The sequence below is a fragment of the Formica exsecta genome, unplaced genomic scaffold (genome assembly GCF_003651465.1).
Source record: "Formica exsecta isolate Colony F162 unplaced genomic scaffold, ASM365146v1 scaffold82, whole genome shotgun sequence".
Taxonomy (NCBI): Eukaryota; Metazoa; Arthropoda; class Insecta; order Hymenoptera; family Formicidae; genus Formica; species Formica exsecta.
In genome coordinates, this window is record NW_021853592.1 from 2,638,504 (window position 1) to 2,656,557 (window position 18,054).

At 31.2% G+C, this 18,054-nt stretch overlaps 1 protein-coding gene across 1 annotated transcript; it reads right to left on the reverse strand.

The window, feature by feature from the left end:
• Nucleotides 1-112: 112 nt before the first annotated feature.
• Nucleotides 113-17,830, reverse strand: LOC115244431 (tolloid-like protein 1). Its single transcript, XM_029822047.1, has 18 exons — nucleotides 17,501-17,830; nucleotides 13,593-13,653; nucleotides 13,381-13,479; nucleotides 12,489-12,581; nucleotides 12,189-12,366; nucleotides 11,790-11,816; nucleotides 10,642-10,853; nucleotides 10,324-10,531; nucleotides 9,804-10,012; nucleotides 9,498-9,723; nucleotides 9,234-9,419; nucleotides 8,262-8,507; nucleotides 7,974-8,194; nucleotides 7,553-7,735; nucleotides 6,962-7,091; nucleotides 6,770-6,889; nucleotides 6,425-6,495; nucleotides 113-1,681 (listed from the first exon to the last, which is right to left on the reverse strand). The coding sequence occupies exons 3-18, from the start codon at nucleotides 13,469-13,471 to the stop codon at nucleotides 1,347-1,349; spliced, it is 2,736 nt and encodes a 911-aa protein (XP_029677907.1). The 5' UTR covers nucleotides 13,472-13,479; nucleotides 13,593-13,653; nucleotides 17,501-17,830; the 3' UTR covers nucleotides 113-1,346.
• Between the last annotated feature and the right edge of the window lie 224 nt (nucleotides 17,831-18,054).

Sequence of the window (18,054 nt, forward strand, 5' to 3'; positions counted from 1 at the left end):
TTAATAATATGTCGATTATGATTAAAAGTGAAACAATCTAAAAAAGTTGATAATTTTGATTTCTTTCGAAGCTCTGTAATTCGTATTGTGTAATAACTAATAACGTTAAGGTCTTAGGATATTAATATAAACATATATTTATATAAACATTTTGCCTCTTTTTTTGATGATTATAATCACCTCCCTGCTCAGGTTTTGAATCGCTTTGCATATATATTATATGCAAACTATTACATCTTCTATGTATATAACTAATTTAAATTGTATTATTATTATTATATTGCGGTTTACAGCGACGTTGTAATTATCATTCGGGGCTTATATGTATTCAATGAAACTTTGAATACGACTAGTTAATTGAGCGTCGATCAATTAGAAATCATCGTACGCGCGATTCGCTATTTTTAATACCAAAAACTAACAATCAAGAATTAATCTAATTTTTATGCTAATTTATGCTTCATGATTTATAATGTCCAATAGTAGTTCTAAATCATTTTGTATTTATATAGATTTATATTTAATTTATAAATATTATTAACTAATCTATCACATGTATAAATTATAGAAAATAAAACTGATCTTATACACACGCATAAGCTTTGGTCAATCATATCGATCAATTATCAAATAACTTTTGAGCAATTTTTATTTGCAAGAGGATTAAAAAAGCAAGAGAATTAAAAATGCAGATTGATTGAAGCATATTCCAATATGTTCTAGAATGAAGCTAATACTTTCAATTGATTATTATCGATATCACTTCTTAGATTTCGATCAACGCCTTTGCGCGATTTACGAGTTAAAATTCGTTTTATATTTAGTAGACAAGTTGTCAACGGCTATATAAACGTTCATCTTGTCGGTTCATTTATCGAAGTTAAACATAATATTACTTTAAAAACGCTACAATACAATATTTCGATAACGATCCAAATATCATATATAATCCTTTTGAGCGCGATGTTCTTTTTCCAATAAAAAATATTAAAAATATGGTTTGATGAACACATGGAAATGTCGTTCTGTATTAATGAATGAAGGAAGCTTTTACATTATTTACGACATGCATTCGATATTTCGGCGTATAAGAAGTCACAATCATCCTTAATAACTTAATTTAAAAATCGCATATTCACTGTCGTCGCTTATGAATATCTATATATATGTCACACAAATCGCGCATACGTAAAAAATTTACAATGCAATGTTATTACAATGAAATTGTGTGTATAACGATAAACATCACATTGATCTTTTTTTCTCCACGACTTCCTCAGCATTTCTTACAACGTGCAACAAACAACAACAGATTACACGTGATAGTGCGAAGGACGCAGCAAACGTTACACACTGTCTGGGCTACTGGTCTCCTGGTGACAATCTTGTTCAGGTTCCTCCATCTCATCACTGTCGTTCAATGGACTTGGTTCTTCCAACTGGTACTGATTAAAGCCGCGTGTTAACGCATGATCCGCGTGTAACAGATCATGGTGATGATAGCAATGGCGATCAATGGCATCAATTACACATTGCGGTGGCAGTTCATCGATTGGGATGCCACGTGATCGTCGTCGTAGCCTTCGATGGCAGATCAAACAAAACATCAGGATGATTAGGGTGCTGCCAACCGCGTAGGCTATCGGTATTGCGTAATTATCTGCTGGTATCTCCATAATGCCTGCAATTCGCATTAGGTATATTGAAAAAAACACTACTCACCGAATTATTTTAAGATAACAATAACTAGAATGTAAGCTCTCAATAATGTAACATAAAAAATTAACATTAATAAAATAGGCTAATGAGAGCCACGAGCGCCGTAACAGGCGCAAACAAAAAGTTTTCGATTAAAAATCTATAAGTAATATTTATTATATACGTTTCAGTCCTCTGCAGGCCATCTTCAGTAAGTGTCAATTATATAAAATGAAATATAAAAACAAACAATGTAATAAGAGCAAAAGACAAGTGGAACAAAATCATAAAATTTTTTATTTGCGTCTATTAGCGGGTGCCTGGCTCTTATTAGTTCGTACCGCTGATGTTAATTTTTTATGTTATTATAAGATGTTACGGATTGATTCGAAAATTTTTGAAATTATGGTCGTTACTTAATTTATATTTTATATAAATTAAAAAATATAACAACTATGAGGAAAAGAGATAAACAGTTCAAAGAGGAAATATATTGTATAAAATTTAAGAATAGAAATAGAAATAGAGAATCGCATGCAATCAAATAATTAGTAGAGACGTATATTGAATTGTACTTCTTTTTCAGCATACTTTTCGATTTCGGATAATATTATTCGTATTTTCGACTAAAATAATATATATTTCGGTCCTCCATATAATAACTGGGATAATTTCAAATATCATATATAAAATTAACTTAATCTTCAAAATTCTCCAGTCATACTCTCTTAACCATGTATATATTCCCATATATTAATTTTAGAAATAAAATTTAAACTATTGCGAGTTAGTTTTTGACTTTGATATCTGCAAAATAATAACAAGGATGTAATATAAGCACATCCTATCCAATTCTACTTACAACGAAAGGATCAGCACTATCCGATTTTGATGGACTTTGGATATGTTGTATAGTAACTAAAAATAAAAAATACGTATTTAGAAATAAGAATTACGTATCAACATTCTCGTTTAGGGATTGAAACAACCCTTTGAAGTTAAAACTCGATATACATAATTTCAATCGAGTATCATAGAAACTGTGCGATATGTGAAAAAACATTTCAAACAAAAATTTTATGGCAATTTCATATACTTCATAACTACATATTTAGATTTTTTTTTAATATAATATTTTTCAGTATATCCTCATTATTATTATTTTTGCATATTTTATAATTTACATGAAAAAAAAACAAAGAGTGTTCAACGCCAAACTCATTCATGTATGATAACATTACTTTCCGAAATCGCATTTTTAATCAATAAATTTCAGACAAGGTATTATAATATACAAGGTGTCTCATTTTAATGGAAATAGCTATATATCTTCTAAACTTAATGTTATACAAAAAATGTTTCGGACAAAATTTATAAAGTTTTAGAGGGGGAAAAAATTAATAATCTTGAATTTTTTCATAATAAGATCATTTTTCAAGGTCATGTAAAGATCAATCTATTTTTTTTTTAAACGAAAGCACCTTAATATTTTTATATAAATCGAATCCTCGCAATATTAGTAAAAAGTTTTAAGAGTAAAATGATCAAAAATTGAGTAGTTTGCAAGATATTTCATAGTTTATTTAAAATGTTAAAGTATAAGGTTGTTTCAACCTCTAATGTGCGAGAATGCTTATATAGAAAAATAAAATAATATCATATTTTTAGTCACTCTAAAACATATGCAGCATCCATCAAAACCAATGAGGGACAGTTCTCACCGTCTCTTTCCTGATATTTGAGTCAATACGGTGGAAGTAATAATGATATTAAAATTACACATGTAATACTCATTCCAACTAGCTGTAATGTGACATGATTGTGCAATATTGTGAGTGAACTCACGTGATAAGGGGAGATCATAACATGCCGGATCATCTGGAAGCTTCATGAAGGGGGCTCAGACGGCCACGAATACAAAGCACAGAGAGAGAAGAAGCATGGCAGAAGAGACCCCAGCCAGTGCTGGTGACAATGGGGCTGATGCTGCACCTGCGACACCATACAATCATTCACACACGCAATCCCATCATTCTCTCACCTTGTGTACATACGTCTACTTTTACTACTACTTACCTAGGGAAAATTACTCTCTTATTAGCTCCGAAACACTATATGTTAATGTTAAATTGTTTATCATCCCAATGTATATTATATTTAGAAGACGCGGAAGTCAAATGTTAATTAAAAAGTATTTTGCAAATATATGTGCTGATTATAGATGTACGAATAGATAATATCGTTAAATGGATCAAAAAGTTGTAGATTGCATATGTTTCTTTTTTTATAAAGCATTTGATATATCTTCTAATAAAATAAGTGTAAAAATACATGCTCCGTGCAGTATCAATTAATATAATTTTTGATGTTCTATGTTTATATGTATATATATGTCTGTACATACCCATACAATATAGAACATTGCAACAATGTTGCTGCAATGTTCTGTGCTGAGTACATACATACATATGGCATTACATAAATTCATGTGTTAAAACATTAATGATTCTGTGTAAAACCTCCACATTTCTTTTTAAGAGGGAATTCTTTGGATTATTTAAAGACAAAAATCTTAATACAAAAATGTCGAGACTATAATAATTTTTAAATTATTAGTGATTAAGGTTTACAAATCACAGAGCCGACATTTCGCGCATTCGAGCATGATCAAATGACAAGTAGTAAAAGTGCTATCATGAACCGAGCTTCTTTAACAACGTCGAGATAATCATACAAGTATACAATAATATTTTTATTAAGAAATTGTTGAAATTTCTGCTTCTATACGGAACCTATTTGGACATTACATACGCATAATTAATATTTCGGAACATATCACAAAATATCGATTCAATATCAAGATTTGTATTACGTGTGTCAGTTGTTAAAATAAATGTATTTTTATGTTTATTTGTTTTGTATGGTAACAATTGACATGTTTCCGTCTTATTTTATCAACATATTTAATATTTTTCACATCAAAAAATAATTTATCTATCAATATTATCATGAAAATTTTTCTCATATGAAGCAAGAAAAGCAAATAAAAATAAATTTCTCTTGTCAGCTGACACATATCGTAATATCTCGCTACTGAATTGATATTTCTCGATATGTTGTGATATTAATTATGCATATAATAATGCATACATAAGTATAGAAGCAAAAACAATTTTGTTATAAAAATATGTTTCATATTTGTATGTTAATCTCGATGTTGTAAGAGAGTATGTCGTAACATTTTTATCACTTGTGATTACACTATGTCTGAGCGAACAAAGTGTCTGCTCTGTAAATCGTGAATTGTAATCGCTAATAATTTAAAAATTATTATAGCCTTAACATATTCATATTAAAAATTACGCTTTAGAATATTTTAAAGAATTCGCCCTAAAAAAAACGCGAAGATTTTAAGACACACGTTTATAAATTTTTCATTAATTTATATAAAATTCAATTTTCAAATTCATTAATATTTAAAAATATTCGCGCACAAAATTATAACATATGTTCCGATATATTTTATTATTTATAAAAAAAAAAATGTTAAATAGTTTGTTTCATATTATGTTATCACATACATATATATATATTTTTTTTTAATATAATAGAGCAAATGGATGAGAATGGGACACAAAAAAGGAGAAAAGAAAAAAGGGTGGAAGGGAGAGAGAAAAGGAGAAAAAAGAAGGGAGAGAGAAAAAAGGCAAAGGGTAAAAGAAGGAACAAAAAAGGAAGAAAAGAAAAGAGAGGGCAAAGGAAGTGGGAGAAAAAGGAAGAAGAAAAAAGAAAAAGAAAAAAGAAAGAAAAAGAAAAAAGAAGAAAGGGAAAGAAGGGAAGAAAAAGAGAAAAAAAGTGAGAAGGAGAGAAAGAGGTAAAAGAGAGAAGAGAAAAAAAAAGAAGAGGAAAGAGAAAGAAGAGAGAAGAAAGAAAGGAAGAAGGAAGGGAGAGGAAAGAAAAGAAAATAATGAAAAAAGGGGTGAGCGGAAGAGGGAGAAAAAGAAGAGAAAAACAGGGAGAGGAAGAGGGTGGAGAAAAAGGAAGGGGTGAGTAAAGGGGAAAGGAGAGAAAAGAAAGAGACAAGCAAAAAAGGGCAGAAAGGAAGAAAAGAAAGAGGGTGAAAAAATGAAAAAGAAGTGGAAAAGGTGAGAAGAAAGAGGAAAAAGAGAGGTGAAGAGGTGGGATAAAAGGAGTGAGAGGAAGGAGCGGGAAGGAAAAGGGGGAATGGTGAGGAAGGGGAGAAAGTGATGGATGGGGGGAAAGAAGAAAAAATGTTAGCTGGAGAGGACGGGCGGAGAGAAAGAGGGAGGAAAGAGGAGAGAGAGATAGGGGAGAAGGAAGGGAGAAAGACTGGAGATGCATGTTATTTTACTTGATTAATCCGAATTATATCGTTATTTATGCCGACTATCAATGAATCTTAGTGCCCTTACTTTTACTTTGTAGTATAAAAAAATGACAAACTAACAATACTGATAAAGGATAGACCTGAAAAGGTGTTACGATACACAAAGACAGTACACTTGGAAATCTTTGTAGAATATGTCTATTGAACAGTCCAGAGGAGATTACACTGAATATTAGTAGAGTATAGTTCACGTATAGAAAGAAAATGAAAGAATAATATAAATCGTAATGGAAGCAAAGTAAAACATTGAATCACACCGCTTTTCGAAATGCTTGCTTCTGTTAACACACGTTGTGTTCTAACGTTAGCGAAACTTACAATTCTCTTCATCCGACGTATCGTCCGGCCCGCAATTATCAATGTTATTGCAGTGTAGCGGTTGAAGAAGAAAAAAGAAAAAGAAAAAAGAAAGAAAAAGAAAAAAGAAGAAAGGGAAAGAAGGGAAGAAAAAGAGAAAAAAAGTGAGAAGGAGAGAAAGAGGGAAAAGAGAGAAGAGAAAAAAAAGAAGAGGAAAGAGAAAGAAGAGAGAAGAAAGAAAGGAAGAAGGAAGGGAGAGGAAGGAAAAGAAAATGATGAAAAAAGGGGTAATGAGGGGTGAGCGGAAGAGGGAGAAAAAGAAGAGAAAAACAGGGAGAGGAAGAGGGTGGAGAAAAAGGAAGGGGTGAGTAAAGGGGAAAGGAGAGAAAAGAAAGAGACAAGTCTTGACAGTCTGTATTCGTGTTTACTTCAGTCCACACCGCCCGAAAGCCTTGTTGTCCTACCGCTTTATCGGCTGATATAAAACTATAACATAATGCCAAAATGTACTAGAAATGTCTTTCAAAAAGCTTTCTTATTCATTTAAGCATGACCAACCTGAGCCGCATATTATTATCTTCCGAAAGAAAATTCCATTTTGTGTCAGGAGTTTTAACGCCACAGAGCTCGTGTGGAGTGGACGTCAATGAATACCATATACGTAATACGGCTGCGGGACAACCTCGTGCTATGAAAATAATTATCAATAAATTAATAGTTTCTAACACAATGTGAATAAATATAAAAATAAATATATGTAAAAATTATAATAGATGAAAACATGATATATACGAGTATCAAGGCCATTGAAATTTGTGAGATCATCCCTAATATGTATAATTATCCTATAATTTTTAATAAATATGTCAATTTTGATAATCATACAATTTCTCAGACTTCAATTTTTTTTATTTTTGAAACAGATGCTTAAAAAAATTGGAATACTATTATCAAAACTGTAATATAATGTGATAGGGAATAGTCTATACGGGCTTACATTTTTATTTTAATCTTTCAGCTCTAAAGACTAGAATCCAAAAATATAATAATATACCAGTTTCGATAAATTTTTTAAAAATATATAAGAGAAAGAACAGATATATCAAATTAACCTTATTAACTGATTATAATAATAAATTTATGTATTACCTAATTGGTCACCTTCCACAGAGAAGGTCTCAAAGTTCAAGAGTATCTGGTGCTTTGGTCGAACCATTATGAACCAGTTGCAAGTTTTGCTAGCTAAGTTTCTCGCCGGACCGTCATATTTATTAGGGAAATTCGGACTGGTTATTATACCATAATTTAAACTACTAATATTTGATCCACAATCTACGACATAATAATTTAGTAAAATTAATATTACGAATGACGAATGCATAGCTTTCCAAAATTAAATTTCTAATCGTCTAAACTGTTGATAAATAAATCATTTTTATATTTTTTTCAAACTAAAATGGTTTAAACAAAATTTTTTAATTTGAAATTGGAGATATAAGAAATTCAAATAATTATATTTTCTTTTTAATTATCTGTTTTTTAACTGGAAGACAACAAAGTGCATTGGTACCTCCGAAAATAGGTTTAGCGATCTCGAAAGTGTAACGCGCTTTGAAGCCGCTGTACACAAGCTCGGAATCGGAATGCAAAATCACTTTCAAGCCACGAGCACCAAGATTCGATTCTACCGGACCCGGCGCAGTTACACCACAATACCTTCCTATCAATTTTTCCGTATCGTCCCGGTACACATTGTAAATTTCAAGCCAATCTTCCTGACATAATTCATATCTATAAAAAATATTAGAGACAATATATTGATCCAATTCGATACACGCTAACAATGTAATTCACTCACCCGTAATGTCCGACCGTCACGTTGACGTTTCTCGTACGAACCTTAAAGTGATCAAAAATCAAAGTAATCTGCTCGTTCGGTGTTGCGTTGAAAAAGTACGTGCAATTCGTATCACTCGGATAATTACTAGGATATCGTGGAGAATTAAATTCACCGCGTTTGCGAGACAAACTATGATAAGTAAAACTACAACTGCCATCGGGCGCCGCAGTACCAGGTATTTTATATTCTGTTTCGAAGGTGTACCTGTCGGCGATACAACACACACATACACACATACATAATTAATATATCGATAAAAATTATAATTAATATATTGATAAAAATTATATTTACTGCTTTTATTTTGTATTCTACTATTTTTGTTTAAATACTATGGTAGATCAAAAAGTAAGTTCTCGATATTTAAATCATTCTTGAACAATATTCTGTATCGCTGCATCATCTGGAAATCGTCTTCCTTCAAAATGTTTCTTCAATGTCTCAAATAAATGAAAATAGGAAGATCCGGGCTATAGAAAAGATGTTCCATAATATTCCGATCAAATGATTACAAGAGTTCCCGAATCCGATATGCATAGTGAGGTCTGGGATTATCGTGAGCAAAATTTACAAGAGGCCTGGTCTTTTCTAAAGAGAATATTTCTCTAGAGAGAAACCCAGGTTTCTTTCTTCAAATTGCCTCTTTGATGATGCAGCAGTATAGAATATTATTTAAGAATAATTTAAGCATTAAGAGTCCTATTTTTACCGAGAGGAAATTCAAATCAATCAAACTCGTGCCAAGGTGAAATAAGTGTATCAATATTCTTAAAGAGACTATATTGAAAAGTAGTCATTAGCTTCTATTTTAACATAATGAGTCCGATTTATGCATAAGTTATAAATAAAAGTTGTAATAAAACGAGGAATCTCACTTTTTGGTTTATCGTAGTATATTTTTATATACTATATTATCATATCTACACTCACTCAGCCTTGAAACCTGTCGCCTGATGTTCTCCGCTACTGAACACCATCACAAGTCTCGGCCCATCACTAACCACGTGATTCGGATTGCTCTTATTACCACACATCTCGTAATCGAATTTATCATAAGAATCTGTCACTTCTTGGCCCTTCAGATACAATTTTAGATAACCATCGGTGCAAGCATTTCTAAACAAGTTCGAAGGACATAGTACACAAACGGTTCCATTTACATATCATCTGGCATACATTCTGGCATACACTTACTCTCCGTTAGGAATCTGTATCGCGAATTGCATAAATTCCAATCGTACGCGTTCCAAGTGCTGAGAGTCCTGCATCCCGTAGATAAAATAACGGCAGACGACCTTAGGTATATAAGGATATGGAAAATTTGGACTAACTACAAATCCCGATTTTTCCTCTTTACTGAGGATCTTCTGATCGCACTCGGATCCACGGATATGCTCGCCACGATACTCTTTTATAAAGTCTATGTGATAAAGAGAATGATAAGTATCGTTTAAATCTAAAACAATTCGATAAACGGTGTATAAATCACTATTATCTTACCCAGACTAACAAAACTCTCCGAGAACTCGAAGATGCCTTTGAAACCTCGATTTTGAGTATTTGCTGTGCGCTTCAATGTGATGAACGTCACAAACAAACTATTATTCGAAGAGTACAATACTAAGTTTCGTTGCTGACCACAATACGTGCCAATAACGGCACTCGAATTGTCGAAACCATCGTATATCTTTACGTAATCCAATGGGCAACTATGAAATAATTCCAATTTTTTTCGTTAAATTAAATTAAACTATCATTACAAATAATAACAATAATAAGAATTCAAAGTGATTCAAAAATATATCTCTACAAAAAAATGAACGTAAAATTAATCAAAAGAGAATAACAAAAATTTATTGTACAAAAATAAATTTTCTTTAGTATTTCCACATTATCAAAATATTAATTTTTTTTCTTTGTTTTTAGAAAGTTAATTTCTTAGTTCATCTATATTATATTTATTACAAGCTATAAGAATTTTAAAAATCTAAAAAAAAAATTCAGTCTTGCATGTACGTACTGTGGTCCGCCAAAATATAAATCGAAGTCGCGAAATTCCAACCGCACACGTTGTCCAGTCTTCCCGATAAATTGATAGCTACAAGTGAGATTTTTCGGATAAGTGCCAGGATAAGTGGGAGATAGTATATTTCCGGTACGTTTAGCTTTTGCGTCTATCGTAAAAGAGCATGGTGTATTTGGCGTTGGAGTGCCCACTTCATACTCAGCTGCGAATGTTACATTAACTATCAATAAACTTATAGCTCATTTTTAAAATGCTTAATATATATAAGCGCGTATCATCAATGAAATGCTTTAAAATCAATATAAAACTTACAAGCATTGAGAAATCTGTAAATACCACTGAAAACATTCGGCATAGTGGTATTCTTATCAGTAAAAAAACTAAGAGCAATTCCCTGATAAAGAGAGACCCGTCTGCGAGGTGGAATCGGTCCACAAAACCGTCCACCGAATGGCGTTTCTATCAGCTTAGTCGTGTTCTCCGATCGTATCTCGGAGTATATATCCATATACTCGTGAATACAGCTGGAAAAAAGTATTTCGCATAATTTTTATATGGCTCATTTCTTTTTTTTTCTGCTCTCTCTGCATACATTTATGTATGAATTTATTTGTCAGTAAAAGATAGATAAATCAAAGTACTTATTCTAAAGTTTGTGGCACACGCGGAAGGCGATTTTTCCTGTTATATCGTATACGAAGTAATAAATTATTACATCGAGAAAGTTGTTTTTTTTTTAAACAGAATCAACATATTAAATCTTTATTTTCTGATAAAATATATCTAATTTACAAAATATAATCGTATCTAATTGTATATAACAAAAAATAATAAAAAATATTGTAGAAGAGATACTTAATAACAAGAATTAATATCGAATATATTATATAATATAGCGTTAAATTTTGAATCTGACTATACGTGAATATATATGATTATATCTAAATAATATAGAAACATTTTTTCTTGGGTACTATTTATTTTAATCAAAAACAAAATTTTATTGAAATAATTGTTTCTTCCTCAAAATTGTTTAATTGTTTCTAATAATATATATCTTTTTGCTTCTTCTTCATTTTTTTCCCTCTCTCTTTAAAATATATTTATATATAATTCAAATATTGTTTCAAATACAAAGAATATATTTCTTTTCTCAGAGAGAATTTATCATCGTTTTATAACTCATCAAAATTTATTTAATGTATTTAAATAGTTCTCTCCCTTTCTCTTAATTAAAAAACTTCAAGTATTTAATATAAATAAATAAGCCATTAGAATCTGAGTAGTTTTTTTTGTATTAAGATATTTTTTCTCAATATAGGAATGCTGTATGTTATATAGCACACTTCTAATAATAATTCCTGTGGCTCGCATATAATCTAGGACATTCTAGGACAAAAAATCGCATGGTATGCCATACAGATTTTAATGTAATTTATTATAAGTTTACTAATACTTACGCAGGTAATTCTCCCACAGCAGATCCACTACATATCCAAAAAAGTATGCATGTAAACAATACATAATTAGACAATTATTGCATATTTAAAATGTCAATTTCGCGTTACTTTTAAAATGTTGATTAAATCTTCCGTAAAAAAAGAAAAATAAATATAATTTTTTATATTCTTTTTATAATATACTTGTTTTATACACAATTATTAAAATTTCCATCAAAAAATAATCAGAAAAAATTTATAAAACTCGATGCGTCGCGGCATTCATTGTTATTGAAAAAATGGCAAACAACGTTATCAATCCGTGAATGACAATAAGCAAATCGCGAATTCCGATACATCAGATGCGATTACGAAATGAATAATCGCGAATTAAAATGATGCTAAATAGTAGAAACTCACTCTGGTGGTTTTCCTCGGAGGCCGAACGAGGTGAAAATCAATTCGACACGCTGACGCGGCCCCGCGAGGAACGTGTAAACGCACTGTTGTGGATCCCCTTCAGGATTGATGAGCATTGGTGCATAAAAGGTCCCGTTCGGCAATCCATCAGGAGTGCTTACAAACTTTTGATCACACTCTATACAAAAAGAGATAAAATCACGACTGGCGTTTGATGAAATCATTGAGCTCGAGAAAAGTCGACGTAATTTTCTACGATTAACGAGTACAGTAAAAAAGATACTAAAAGAGCGGACGTACTTGGTATTCTGGCAGTGGTGGCACCTCCCGGTGGAGGTGGTAGTGATGCAACATAGTCTTGTTGTGGCAGTGATGCATCAATTACCTCGCGGGCTGAATTGAGGGATGATGTGACGATACAAAGCACCCCGCGACAATATCCACCACCACCGGGAACACACCACACCATATATTATAATCGTGATAATAATCGTGATGTAAGATCGATAATAATATAACACGCATCTTATGTTATCTCATGTTTAATATTTTCCAATTTTATACGCATTAACAATCTACTTTCAGATTAAGCGCATTAAAAAATGATTACTTTAAATTTCGTATTTAAAAAAAATATAATTTTATTGATAAAAATAAAGTTATATTGGAAAATTTTGAGATCAAAATAACTAGTATTTATCCGGAATGTAAATACTAGTATTTACGCTGACAATGAGTGTAAATACTAGTAATATTAGTAAATATTAATGTAAATACTAATACTATTAATATTAATATATAATACACTCATACATATTATTATTTGATATTATATTATATTTTGAAGTTAACACATGCAAAATTAAAAGACAAAGTTCGTTAATAAACTCACAGTTAAAAATAATTAAATATAAAATCTCATAATCTTAAATTAAAATTTTGATTTCTCATATAAAGAGAATTGTCCTGTAAAGAGAGTTATCTTAAGTGTTGAAAGTCTCGAGTGTCTTGTAATACTTCGAAAATGTTACATGATTGCATACATATCAAAAATCTCGTAATTAAAATTGTTTGTGCTGAAAAGAAGTCGACACCGCCAACTGCTTTAAATATTGTGTCAACTTTTATAAAGCGATACTCTAAAGAAATACTAAAATATCTATATTATTATATCATGTGTGTTCTTACTGACCTGTGGAATTGTGTGGACAGAACAGTAAGAGAAACGCGAAAACTGACGAAAGAAAATTATTCCCAGAAGCATGCCAGAATGCTGGAGCCATACTGTACCCTGAGAATAATCGTTCATATATCTCTCGATTGTTAACATACTTTTACGGATTCATATTATAATTCTTAAACGATTATTAATATAAATAAGAACATTTTGTCAGATGTGTTTACCATATCGTTAGTATCTGTCTCGATCACAGGAAAAGCGAAGAAATCTGATCCAGAAGATCATCTGCAATAAACGATCCCATTGTTTTAATTACTACAATTATATATTTGGAAAATATTATATATTCGCATATATCTTTTTAAAACAATAATTACATACACATAACGTCAAGAATAAGATTTTGAAAGGAACAGGGTGTTCGGATATTCAACCGACAAACTTTCAGAGATTGGAGGGGGGGGGGTACTCTAAGGATCATTTTTTGCAAATGAACCTAGAGTCGGAAACGCATATCGTTACATCGCTACGACGTCGGGAATATCGGCGGCATAAGGCTCTGAGCAAGGCAGCCTGCCATGCACGTGACGTCACAAACGCTTAATTTAAACAGCGTATGGCGCATTGCTTGTCCGAAAAATACTACAATTAAATGGCCTAGGTCCATTTGCAAAAAATGATCCTTAGAGTGCCCCCGACAATCTCTGAAAGTTTGTCGGTTGAATATCCGGATACCCTGTATATAAAAAAAAAAAAACAATATATTAAATATCATTATTTAAAGATCGGATACCCTGTATATAAAAAAAACAATATATTAAATATCATAATTTAAAGAAATATAAAATACACAATTTGTTTAATCGATCGATAATATCTATATTGTATTTTATCATACTTTCAAATAACTGTATCGTATATTATATTTATAAGATCAACAAAAAACTTGTTAATACAACAACCATAGTCACTATTTTTATAGCAATGGTCATATATATATAATCACTTGTTTAATCGATTATAATTTTCAAGATTTTGCGCAGACGAGATGTTTATGTAGTTTATGAAACTTGATCTAAATTTTTCGAAAAACATTTTTTTATCGAGCAGCAAAGTATTAAAAATACGTTATTTTAAGGAACAAAATAATGTTTTTTTTTTAAAGCATAGAGACAAGGAAAATAAAAAAGTTTTTTGACGCTATCAATAGCGTGCAAAGCTGAAAGATATAAAATGCTTTTTTAATTTTTTGTCTACGATGATTTTCGCCGAGTTCCAGCGGTTTAAAAATATATATATCTCTATATAATAATAATCCGATTTTTATCGTATGAAAAGTATTCCCTATTGTTTTTGAGTAATAAATATATTACGATTTGGATAGACATTAGTTATTAATATGTACAACGTAACATCTCGTCTGCGCAAAATCTTTAAAAAATGTTAGTTATTAGCTCTCGTGTATATATAATAAGAGAGAGAGAGAGAGAGAGAGAGAGAGAGAGAGAGAGAGAGAGAGAGAGAGAGAGAGAGAGAGAGAGAGAGAGAGAGAGAGAGAGAGAGAGAGAGAGAGAGAGAGAGAGAGAGAGAGAGAGAGAGAGAGAGAGAGAGAGAGAGAGAGAGAGAGAGAGAGAGAGAGAGAGAGAGAGAGAGAGAGAGAGAGAGAGAGAGAGAGAGAGAGAGAGAGAGAGAGAGAGAGAGAGAGAGAGAGAGAGAGAGAGAGAGAGAGAGAGAGAGAGAGAGAGAGAGAGAGAGAGAGAGAGAGAGAGAGAGAGCTATTATCTTATTAATATATTTAAAAAATAAAGAAAATATATTATATAATGAAACGTATATGTGTAATAATATTAGTCAATAATTTTGAAGTATCATAGCATATAAATACAAGAATCGATTTGATTTATAATACATGCGAGTAAGTAGTTTCGACCAATCTATAAATAGACAATGAAAATGACAGATAAGTCTAGTACAACGATTAATAATGCAATTCGGCAAACTATAGACACAAGCTCTGCAATAGGATCAATGAATATTTCTCGTTTATAGCGCATTGTATCAACGCTAATAACCCCATATTATTTCTATATTTTATTCAAAACTTTTTTTTAGAGAAAAGAATATATTAAAGATTTCTAAATATTATTTTATTTGATTATTTTATTTGTCATATTTATGAAGTTGTATCTTTTAAATGTATTTATAATCTTAACAAAAAGTATCTATTAATCTGTATTTATTTTTGGAGTCATAATAATCCTTAAATAATAATTAATTTAAAATGTTAATTTACACAAATTGTTTTTCATTTTGCTAATTTCAGATTAATAAATAAGAGATTTATTATATTAGTATCTATTTAAGAAATGATTTTCATCGAGCTATAAAAACCAGATAAAATTTATCTCCCTTGTTTTTTTTATGTTTCATCGATAAACGGGAATAATTGACAGAAGCGAAATACATGTAAAACGGCAATATCGCAAAAAAGTAGAACAGATTATAGGATCAGAACCGCACCCATGCGCTTGGAAAAGGATAGCAAGATGGTCAATAGCAGCGCCTCTATATTAAACGCAAGCTTTCTTTAATAGATCATGCTACAAATCGCATGATACAAATGTTAAATAAAATAATCAAATTTTCCAGTAAATATCTTTAAATATTTAAAATTAAATGCGTGTTACAATATATAATATTCTAAATTTTGGAATAATCGTTACGTCGTTAATATTTATTACTATGTTAAAATAATCTATTAATAAATTACATAAAAATAATGCTTTCTTTTTGACTCGGTAAATAATCTATAGTTTTGTCACATTATAATTATCCGCGTTAGACTCTTCATTAGATAAATAATGATACTATTACGTAATTTTTATTCACAATTTCTGATAAAAACGCTTTTATAGTAAATAATGAATTTAGTAGATAAATTTTGACGCGCAATAAATACTCTAAATACTCATTCTTTCATATAGTACCCACAAGATATATCGGTGCTATGTCAAAAATGCAATAAAATAATTCAATTTAGTTATAGAAATATAATCTAGATATGTAAGTACATAAAAAGCAAAAAACACTGAAAAAAGACATGATCACAAATTAGTTATGAACAATTATGTATTCAGCGCAAAATAAATAAGAAATGCAGTACTCTAGAAACGAGGAGAAAATATATAGAAAATAAAAGAAATTTAATAATAAAAAAAAAATATGTGTAAAGCAAAATAAAAATATTCACACATTTGATTCGAAAATTGAGATTTAGAAAATCAAGTCCAAGAATTATATAACACGTCAAACATATTACATCATTATGCTGATGCTAAGACAATTGATTACCTATTGTATCAATATTGTATCATTATAAGAGACTGTCTTTCGAGATTTTTCTGCAGGTGATCACAAATCATATTAACATCGCACTTTCACCACCGCGAATCCAATTCGTTAACACTGTAAGTTCATTGATCACGTTTGCGTTAACATGAATCTCATAATTCACCATCTCATATTTAAAATAAAATCTATTATTGCATATGTTTTTAACAATAATTAAACAATAGCTTTTTTTACGTCTTCGAAAATTAATAGACTTTAATATAGTATCTACATATCTCATTTCAGGATTGATTTTAATCATTCTTCACCGAAATCTCTAACACACCTAACGCTATAAACATGAATTAATAGATCATATATATGATCAAAACTACCACACTCGTTACTGTAACACGATAATGATTAAAAAGAACAGAAACGAAATTAAAGATTTCAATATAAATTTTATCCCGATAAATATTCTCGCCATTTCATTGCATCTGCAATACCTAAATAAAGCACGTCAGTAATAAATATTTTAAGAGGATATAAATTAAGATATGCTCTATCTCTCTCTCTCTCAATAGAACAAAAACAGAATTACAAAGATGCTTAAAAGCAAAATGATGAAAAATTGAAAAATAACTCTCTATCCTTATATGTATGTATCTTAAACTCGCGAATATATAACATATTAAAATTTGCACAGAAAAATTTGCAAATATATATTCGAATTGACGAAATCGCGATATTGCCTCTCTGTACTCTGTCTCTCTCTCTCTCTCTTTCTCTCTCCACACACCTCTAATGATCGACACGTCCACTGTGTGAGCGCAGCCACGACTATTCTCGAAAATCAGCCTGCTTGTTCGCACAGAGCTTCTTTCTCCCTTAGAAAGAAATTCACCCTGTCGCAAGGCGTCTCTTCTAAGGCGCGGTATTCCACCCTTACGTGCACTATTTACACCCTACACGCGAGTCGCGCGACTGTCACAATCCCCGACACGCCTTCTGGTTACAAAAGAGCGACGAATGACGGAACGTGCGCAGGACGCAGTAATTCAGTGGCTATCACGCGGTGGTGAATGCGACTCTGCATATCGAATGAGACGATATTGCGACGACGCGGCGGGGGCGGCGGCCGCGACAACGATGCGCCGCGATTATTTTCGAGAAGGATTATTGCGCACGTCATTAATCCCTGCGCGTATACTATGACGTATAAAGCATCAATAGCCCTAATTTATCGCTGTAGATGTAGTTCGTTGCTCTGGAGAATTAAGCTCGGTCTACGATGAGTCGTTAGTCGCAAACAAATTGACCAATCACAGTCGATTATTCCAAGAATATTCTTGG